This window comes from Theobroma cacao, chromosome 5, assembly GCF_000208745.1.
Source record: "Theobroma cacao cultivar B97-61/B2 chromosome 5, Criollo_cocoa_genome_V2, whole genome shotgun sequence".
In the NCBI taxonomy this organism is placed as follows: domain Eukaryota; kingdom Viridiplantae; phylum Streptophyta; class Magnoliopsida; order Malvales; family Malvaceae; genus Theobroma; species Theobroma cacao.
Window position 1 is genome coordinate 24,658,254 of NC_030854.1, and position 10,677 is coordinate 24,668,930.

The 10,677-nt window shown below is 32.6% G+C and overlaps 1 protein-coding gene across 1 annotated transcript; it reads right to left on the reverse strand.

Annotated features, from left to right (window-relative positions):
• Nucleotides 6,646–9,480, reverse strand: LOC108661968. The gene is made up of 2 exons (XM_018120964.1): nucleotides 8,929–9,480; nucleotides 6,646–6,795 (listed from the first exon to the last, which is right to left on the reverse strand). Exons 1-2 carry the CDS (start codon nucleotides 9,478–9,480, stop codon nucleotides 6,646–6,648), a joined length of 702 nt encoding a protein of 233 aa, XP_017976453.1.

Consider the following 10,677-nt stretch of genomic DNA (forward strand, 5'->3'; position numbering starts at 1 on the left):
AGATGTTATTCTAACTTTCAAGAATTGATCTTCCCTTACTTGAGGTCCATTCTTAACACTTCCAATAGATATCTAAGGTTCATAAACACCTTATAATCGACCTCTATTGCCCTAGAACTAATCCTTTAAGCTTTGATTTGTAGAAATTGCCTTTCTTTGGCCATAATTTCATATCATACTCTTATCCAATCATATTACATCAACTATAGCATCATTTTAGCAAGAATTTCACACCAATATAGTTGGGAAAACTCATCCATCATCCGACATTGTATGGAATCATAACTCATTCACATAATCGATGAGCTATTATATTAAAGCCTAATAAATATCTTTGGTTTCCTTTTTCATTCATTCTTGCAACCATCATTTTCCCATGAATGTAGCTCAATAATATGGAGAGATTGAACATCAAATGACAAGAAACTTTCATTGATAATCATCACCAATGTATAATCCATAAAGTTCAAATTTTTATCAATTTTCGTCATAAGAAAAAAAAATTAGGGTTTCACAATCACCAAACTTCAAATTCCAAAAAGCATGTGCCAATGTATCAAGACCTACCTTCAAAGTATCGAGACATCCTTCATCCTAAAAATGCCAAGGATAGGTAAGGTATCAAGACATGAAAAAGAAGTATCAAGACATCCACACCAGACTTAAAATTCCAGAGAACAACATCAAATGTATCGAGACATCATCTCAGAAGTCCAAAATTCCAAAGAGCAAGTCCAAATGTATCAAAACCTGTCTTCAAAGTATCGAGATTTCCCCTCCAACTTTTATTTCCAAAGAGCAAGTCCAGATGTATCGAGACATCATCACCAAACTTCAAATTCCATAAAGCATGTGCCAATGTATCAAGACTTACTTTCAAAGTATCAAAACATCCTTCATTTTGAAAGTGCCAAGGATAAGCAAGGTATTAAGACATCCACTCTAGACTTGAAATTCCATAGAGCAACATCAAATGTATCAAGACTTGGTTGGAATGTATCAAGACATCCTTCAATCTGAGAACGCCAAGGATGAACCAAGCATCAAGACATGCAAAAGAGGTATCGAGACCTTTATTGACGCAAGCAACAAGGTATCGAGACCTTAAGTTAGACAAGCTAGAAAAAGACATGTATAATAGCTACTTTTCGAAGCACAAATCCCCAAATGCTATTTTAGGACACTTACCTTTAAATAAAGGTCTGTGGCATGTTTTCCAAGGTAAAGAACACCAAAAGCAAGATTTTCAAGCTAGAGTGAAACCTCTAATTCAAGATTCCTAAAAAATCATTCTCAAAAACAAAGTGTTCTTTCATTGAGTACTTGAGCTTTAAGCTTCCTTATTTTTCATAAAAGCCTTCATTCCTTCTTTGTAATCATTGTATTATTCAGCCTTTTAGAGGCATTTGAGCTTATCTTTTATTCTCTTTGTATTCCATTGTAAAGGTTTTATCTTAACATTGAAAAGATAATGTTGTTGAGTAGCTATGCCTTAACCAAGTGAAAAGGTTAAGGGGTTAAGTTTAAGCCTTGAAAAAAATTGACTATGAGGGACATGTTCTGTCCTTGAAAAGGATTTTGAGATAATGGATTTTAAATTCCTTAGTGATATAAGGGAGAGGATGTCAGCAAAGGGGCTTAACTTCTATAAAAATTTGTGTACTTTCTTTGCTCTTTTAAATCGTTTTCATTGTTATTAGTTCTTCAAATTATTTGTGAGATCCTTGAAAAAGAATTTATGCAACATTGGTTCACTATTTTAAAGAAGCTTTCACAATTTTGCTTCAAAAATACTCTACCCTTCAAGTTTGTAAGAATTTTTGAAAACCTTTAATTCACCCTTTCTTGAAGTTATTCCTTTTGAGCTAACATTCTAACAATTGGTACTAAAGTTTTGGTCTGAAGTTTGCAGGTTTAAACACCTTTGAGTAGATCCATTAAAGCTCAAAAGCCATGGTAGTACAACCCACAGCCATTCCAATAGGTGAAGGACAATCTATGGTAAGGCCCCTTCTTTGTAATTGTTAAAACTATCCTTATTAGAAGATAATGATAAAAATGTTCATCCAAGCTAATGATATAGATGTATGGAATATTATTTTAGAAAGTCCTCATATTCCCACCAAAATTGTAAAAGGAAGCATCGTTGTTAAGCTTAGGAGAGAATGGGATGACAAAGACAAGAAACTAGTCTAACTCAATGCCAAAGCCATACATACCCTCTATTATGCCTTAAGACTAGAAGAGTTTAATAAAGTTTCCATGTGTGAGAATGCAAAGGAAGTGTGGGACACCCTAAAGACTTTACATAAATGTACCAACCAAGTTAAGGAGTTAAAAACAAGATTACTCACCCTTGATTATGAGCTATTTAGGATGAACGATGAAGAAATCATAACACAAATGTATAATAGGTTTACCAACATTGTTGTAAGATTGAAAGTAATAGGGAAACACTTCCTAAATGCTTACTTAGTGAAAAAGCTCATTTACAGTATACCCAAGTCTTGAAAGCTTAAAATAATGGCCATTGAGGAGGCTAGAAATTTGAATGCCTTTAAATTAGATGAACTTGTAAGATACTTATGAAATGACCCATAAGCATGAATGTGAAAAAGATGAAAAAACAAAAGAAAATGGCAAGAAGAGAGGCATTGCTCTCAAAGCTATTCAAGAAGATGAGAAAAATAGTGTAGAAAATGATATTGAAGAGGATGACGAGGAAATAACCTTGATGACTAGGAAGTTCAATAAATACTTGAGAAACAAACAAGTAGGTAGAAGAAAAAGGCAATTTAAAAGAAATGTACGTAAATGAGACTCAAGAAGAGAAACACCAAAAAGAGAATCAAGCAAAAACCACATCATTTGGTATGCATGTAAGAAGCCTAGCCATACCAAATATGAATGTCCAAATGCCAAGAAGAGCTACCCAAAGAACCCTAAGACGCAAGCTATGGTAGCAACTTAGAGTGATAGTGATAAGTCATAAGATGAAGAGGGAAAAAAAGTTGCCAATCTTTACTTCATGGCCCTTCATGTCCCGAATGTATGTTCTACTGACATTGTTTTTTTTCATATGATTTAAATGATAGCTCGTACACATTTGATGAACTTCAAGATGCATATGATGACTTATCTTTTAACTTTGAACTCATGTCTTTGAAATACAAAAAGATTTTTTCCAAACTCAAAGTTGAAAATGAATTTTTGATTAAGACAAAAATTGAGCTTAAGAAAAAAATCAAAAGTTTAAAGATTGAAAGAGATGATTTGAAGAAAAAGAATGAAAACTTGCTTGGTTCATTTTCAAAGTTTCATATGAGTCAACAAAAGCCAAATGACATGCTAGAGACTCAAAAATCATTCTTTGACAAGGTAAGTCTAGGATATGATGGGACACAAAAAGAAACTCATCTTAAAAATTTCTTTGTCAAGGAAAATGAAAAAATTGGTGCATCCACCACATGTATTTTTGGTCATAAGATTAGTCATTCAATTTATTTTTGTCCATTGAGAGTTGTATCACGAAGGGGCAAAGTGATCAATAGTGTATGGATCCCAAAGGGAACCAAACCTACACATGGTAAGATTGTGAGATTGGAATGGGTTCCAAGAGGAACCAAGAGCACTAACACACATAGATCGAAGAAAGTTTGGGTACCAAAATAAAAAATTTGAATTTTATTTTTGTAGGATGAAAAGGATTGCTTGAAGTTAATAGCACAAGGAAAAGAACCATGGTACCTTGGTAGTGGTTGCTTAAGATATATGACTAGTACCAAGGAACACATCGTTGACTTAAAAGCAAAAGAAGAAGATGTGACCTTTAGAGACAACTCAAAAAGGCAAATAGAAAGAATTAGGACTGTTGGTAACAATTCTCAATCCAATATTGAAAATGTGTTGTTTGTTAAAGGTCTTAAACATAATTTCCTTAATGTTAGTCAAATGTGTGATAAAGGTTTTAGAGTCATATTTGAAGCTTTACATTTCCAAGTAGTTGATATTAAGACAAATAAAATATTTTTTATTGGAAAAAGATTAGGAAATAGATATGTTGTTTATTTAAATGATTTATCTTCAAGTAATATATGTTTCATGGCTAAAAAGGATGAAACTAGTTGGTTATGGCATAAAAGACTAGGACATGCTAGCATACACATTTTTCAAAACTATCTCATCTTGATCTTATGATTGGCTTGCCTAATTTAAATTTGATAATGATAAGTTGTATGATGCATGTGCTAAGGGAAAACATAAGAGAAGTTCATTTAAGTCTACAAATGAATTCACAACCACTAAAGCCTTACAAATCCTACACATAGATCTTTTTAGACCTACTAGAACTATGAGCCTTAGTGGTAAATCTTATAGATTTGTAATAGTAGGTGATTTCACTAGGTTCACATGGGTTTACTTTTTAGCTCATAAAGATAAAGCCTTAAATATTTTCACATCCTTTTGTAAGAGAGTTGAACATGGAAAAGGATATGCAATAAAAAATGTTAAGAGTGAGCATGGTAAGGAATTTGAAAACCTTTGATTTGACAAACTTTGTCATGAAAATGGTTATGGACATAATTTTTCAACTCTTAGAACACCTCAACAAAATGGAGTAGTAGAATGGAAAAATAAAACATTAGAAGAAATAGCTAAGATAATGCTTTGTGAAAATAATTTACCAAGACATCTATGGGCTGAAGCAATTAATACTTCTTGCTATATAATTAATAAAGCTATGATTAGGCCAATTTAAAGAAGACACCTTATGAGCTATACAAAGGTAAGAAGCCTAACATAAGCTACTTTCACTCATTTGGATGCAAATGCTATCTATTGAACAATGGAAAGGATAAACTTGGTAGATTTAATGCTAAAAGTGATAAAGGTATATTCTTAAGATATTCTCTTACATCTAAAGCATATAAAGTCTGTAACAAAAGAACACTAATGGTGGAAGAGTTTATACATGTTTTGTTTGATGAATCTAATCCTCCTTCAAGAAAGGAACATTTTGATAATGAGATAAGTATTCTTCAACAGGAGCTTGAAGAAAGGAAAATTGATGAAGAAGAGCCAAATAAAGAAGAAGAAATCATTCATGAGCAACAAATTCAATAAACGGAAGAAGAAAGAAAACATACCCATCATAGAGAGAAAATGTATGTTGATCATGACAAAATCATTAGTGATCCTTCACAAGGGTTAGAAACTAAATCTAAAGCTAGAAATACTTGTGAATATGTTGCATTCACCTCTCAAATAGAATCTAAGAACATAAATGAAGCTTTAAGATATGACTATTGGATATTAACTATGCAAGAAGAATTAAATCAATTTGAAAGAAGTCAAGTATGGGAGTTAGTTCTTAGGGCTAATGATTATCCCATTGTAGGTACTAAATGGGTCTTTAAGAATAAGATGGATACGCAAGTACAATAACTAGAAATAAAGCTAGGTTAGTTGCTAAAAGATATAGCCAAAAAGAAGGAATAGACTATGATAAGACTTACATTCTAGTTTCTAGACTAGAAGTCATTAAGATTGTTGTCTGATTTACTACGCAAGTGCACGTATAGCTAGCAAGCTATGTAGTGAAGAGTAGAGTATTGTTCCCACGATGATTTATTACTAAAATTTGTTAATTACTAAAATTAAAACAATTTAATTTTATCCAAACACACAATTTTAAATTAAGACTAAAGTAAAACTAGTAAGCATGGAACAAAATTTAAACTTATGAAATAATAAGAAAAAACCTAGAATTAGAATTTTCGCTCAACACTTTATTAGAATTTCTTCTACTCTCTTTCCACGTACTAGATAGGCTGAATTGCTAATGTAGAGTTCTAATTTATTCGTAAGTATCTTCCGATTTGCTTATAAAAATATCTCTCTCAACCAATTCACCTTGTTCCTATCTAAATTGAAATTAAGAAAGACTAATTAAGCTTATACTCTAATTTTGGCTACATATGACATATAAGTATATTTCTATCTTACATGCGAAACAAATCAATCAACTCATCTAACTGAATTTGAACATATGTTATTTCATCCATGGCTTACTCTAAACTCCCTTTTTCAAGTTGCATTTAGGTTACCTTATCAATCTTATTGGTGATTAGTTAATCAAACGCATTAATCACAAAATTGAAATAAACAACTCAAACACCATCAATCATAAGAAAGAGAGAGTATTAAAAATCTAAACTACATGTTGGCTTCCATTGTAATCCTAGCTAAAGAAATTTAGTTCATGGTAAATGATAAAAACATAATGCAAAGAAGTTTAATCATCAAAAAATACAAGCAAGTCAAAGAAGAAAAAGAGAAGAACAGAAAACTAAAGCTTGTTAGGTCTTTGATCATCTATTTTCCAAAGTTTTTCTTACTTTCTTAGATGCTTGGTAGCCACATTTTCTCTAGAGAACCCCTAGTTTAAATGTACCTTTTAATTGCTCCAAAGGTTCCTTTAAATAGACTCCAAAAATCCTACTTCGTATAAAGTTTGAAAAACACAGTGTCCGAGATATCGACACAGTGCCATGACTTCAATTTTCTAGCATTGCGGCACCACTTTTTCAACCTAATGAATTATGCTTCATCCTTCTTCGACGCTGCGGCCTCACTTTTCTAGGGCTACAACGCCACATTTGCTGCCTTTAATATGGTGCCACCATTCTTCTCCTCGGCATCACAGCACCAACTCTTCCATGGTGGTGCCAACCTTGCTGACTTGTGTATAATCTTCGGTTTTCTTCTCTGTTTTGACACCGTTCGATCAAATACCTTCAAGAACATCAAAGAGAAGCTACTATTCTTAAGAAAGTGACTTAATCAACATAAAATATACTTAAAATCAATTACTTAAAACAATTAAAATAAAACTTAAAAGAACCAACTAAAACGTAACAATTCTGACTCTAAACTCAAGTATTTAGCCTACTCTTAAGCTTAAAATGTGACAAAATAACTCTATAAAATAGAGTTATCACACCCCCAAACTTAACATTTTGCTAGTCCTCAAGCAAAGACAAAAAACAAAACAAAACAAAACAATGTAACTAGTGAAAACAACTTAAATAATGAAAACATATAGCTAGAGATGAGTTGTACCAAATTAATGATTTCCAAATTTCCTCAAATGTTATCTCAAAATCATGACTCAAGGTAAACATAGAAACTATCCAAGTTCATGATTCAATTTAAGTGCAAGCCTTATTCTTATATGAATTTTTGGTGTATGTGTGTTATCTTTTTACAAAGAATTGCAAGTAATTCAAATAAATTTATGCTCATGCAAAATTTGGATTAGTACTAAAATCTCATGGGTTTGTTTTTCATGTCTCTCTCCACTAATGTAAACTAACACTTAATCAAGGATCATTATGACTTTATTAAGCTTGTAATGAAAGGCTAGGGTAAGGGTAGGATAAAGGATATTTATAAGGCTAAAAGCACCGTAAGCACATAAATCATTCTAGGACCTCTGTAAAGCTCAATTCACATCCCAAATACAACTCATACTTGACTTCATCTTTTTATTTGTCACCATTTTATTCTTTTTTTTTTCTTCTTGTTTTAGCACAATTCTACAGCCCCAAACTAATTTCTTTCAATTATAAATAATGGGGTGATCATTAAGCACAACTTAAACTTCCTCAATTCCGTCCTTTCTCTCTTTTTTCATCATATAGCTCAATCTATTCCTAGAATGATCAACATGCTCAAGAGTGAGGGATGCAAAATTTGAAATTTATTAAAAGCTAGACTAAAAATGTGTGTGACAAAGAAAAGGTAAAACTAGGCTCAATAAGGTATGCTTAGGATAAAATTATATCAAAGTAGGCTTAAAAGGCTCAAATGGTCTAAAGATGGCCTAATTCATGTCCTTAACTAAGTATTGCTTAAGATTTCACCTCGAGAGAGAATCAAACAAATTCTAGAATTCATGACATAACCAAAATTCACATCAACATAAACTGTCTATAAATAAACTTAACAATTCTAAGCAAAAGATCAAGTGCTCAATTTATGAAAATCTCATCCTAACAATGAAACTAACACAAGAATTTATCATGAACTCAAATCATATCCATATTGTTACAATAGTCAAGATAACAAAATAACTAAATTCTCATCATTGGATTGGGAAAATCATCAGAAAAACAACACAGCACAACTCAAGCTAAACAAGATAAAAATTAAAGAAAAACAACTCATTAAACTTAAAAGAAAATAAATTTAAACATAAATGAAAACATAACTAATATAGTGGTGAGTATTCCCTCCCCCAAATTTAAATTGAGCATTGTCCTCAATGTGAGAATAGAAAAAGAAAAAGAAATAGTAAAAGAAAACTCCCCTGTCAATGGTAAAAATGTAGTGACGGCTCTATTCCTCCTCCTCTTCTTCATTATTATAGCCAAAGCTTATGGGAAGATCTGTTAAAATGGAAAAAGTTGCCATATCTTTACTCAATTTTTATTTTAAGTTTCAAAAGCTTGGGTTGTCCTAAGAAGTACTTCTTTATAGGCAATAGCTTGACTATGGCTAGGTCTTCATTGTTGCACCGCTAAGACAAACCTTAACCACCTTAAAAGAATCTGACCATCTTGATTTGCGTTTTCATGGAAAAAGCTTAAGGCATGAGTTAGAAAATAGCACTCGTTGTCCAACCTCAAAATCTCTCTTATGAATATGCTTGTCATGCCACTGCTTAATTCTAAGATGTGGTGGTAGTGGTTTTAACTCAAGAGTTGATGCTTGCTGAATGAATTGAAGTTTTCTTAGATAGGGCACTTGTGATGTTGCTTCCAAAAAATGAGCAACAGCTGCAATTTCCTCATTGTCTTTTCTTATTGTTGTAGCATGAACCAAAAAAACTTCATGGGGTTTCTTTGGATGTTATTTGTCAAAAACCTCCTTAGTCAACTTATCAACTAAATCCACTCCATAGCAATTATCTGTAGAGGAAGGATACTTAGTTGTATTGAACACATTAAACACAACTTTCTCTTCTCTAACTTTGAAGGTTAGCTTACCATTCTTCACATCTATAATTTCTCCTACTGTAGCCAAGAATAGTCGTCCCAAAATAAGAGGAATCTCAACATCTTCGTCCATTTCAAGCACAATGAAGTCTATTGAAATGTAGAATTTCTCAACTTTAACCAAAACATTCTCTATAATCCCAATGGGGTACTTGATTGATCTGTCAGCTAACTGCAAAGTAACTGTAATGGTTTTTATCTCCTCAAGTCCAGGTTTCTTGAAAATAAACAAAGGCATAAGTGAAACACTATCGCCGAAATCACACAAAGCCTTAGAAAATTCAACATTACCAATAGTACAAAGGATAAAAAAAGTCTTCGGATCCTTAAGCTTTAGTGGAAGCTTATTTTGGATTATAACACTACACTCCTCAATAAGTGCAACTTTCTCATAATCTTTCAATTTCCTTTTTTTGGACATGACTTCTTTAAGGAATTCACATAAGCAGGTATTTGGGCCAAAGCATTTGTAAAAGGAATGTTAATGGGAAGTTATTTGAAGACCTTCAAAAACTTTTCAAATTGCTTGTCCACTTTCTTTTACTTTAAAGCTGAGGAAAAAGAACTTGAGGCACATATGGCTTAACCTATGGTGATGTAGATATTTCTTCCTCTTTTTTAACTTCATCAACTTGAACTTGCTTGCTAAAAGTATACTCTTGATCAACTCTATCTCCACCATCTACCATGTTCTTGCCTTTCACCTCATCAAGTTGCTTACCACACCTTAAAGTAATTGCCTTGCAGTGCTCCATTCCTTTTCTTCTAGGATTAGTTTTAGTGTCACTCAGTAAAGTTCCCTAAGGTCGATTATTGCTAGCATTAACAAGCTGTCCCAATTATGTCTCAAGATTTTTGAGTGAAGTCACTTGACTCTGGATTATTGCATCATTCTTTGCCATGTATTGCATGAAAATCTCTTCCATTGATGGCTTCTTTTCAAGCACAAGAGCTCTAACTTATGGCAAAAATCTGGGAGGAAAAACGGGCTTTGCTGAAGGTAAAAGTCCTTGAGTGTTTCTCCATAAGAAATTAGGGTGATTCCTCCAACTAGGATTGAAATTGTTAGAATAGGATTATAGTGCTGCCCATTATAATTTCTAACATATTGCACTAACTCAACATTAAAAGGACAATGATTACTGGCATGCCCTTCCCCACATAATTCACATATCACAAAAAGGCTTTAAGCAGCATGAGCACCCAAAAAGTCAAATTTCTTTGACAAAGTAGCTATCTGTGTAGTTAAGGCATTAATTGCATCTAGCTCATGAACACCTACAACCTTCCTTGGTACTAATCTCTTAGAAGGCTATTGATAATTATTGAAAGCCATTTCTTCTAACAAATCATATCCTCTAACAAATCATAAGCCTCATCAATAAATTTACCCATCAGTGCTCCACCTATTGCAACATCAATAGTGGTTCTAAGTAGACCTAATAAACCATTATAAAAAGTATGTACTTGCAACCATTTCGATAACCCAAGATATGGACATTTTCTAAGCAAATCTCTACATCTTTTCCAAGCCTTATACAGTGATTTTGAGTCAAATTGCACAAAAGACATGATATCATTCTGCATCTTTGCTGTCTTAGCTAGTGAAAAGAACTTA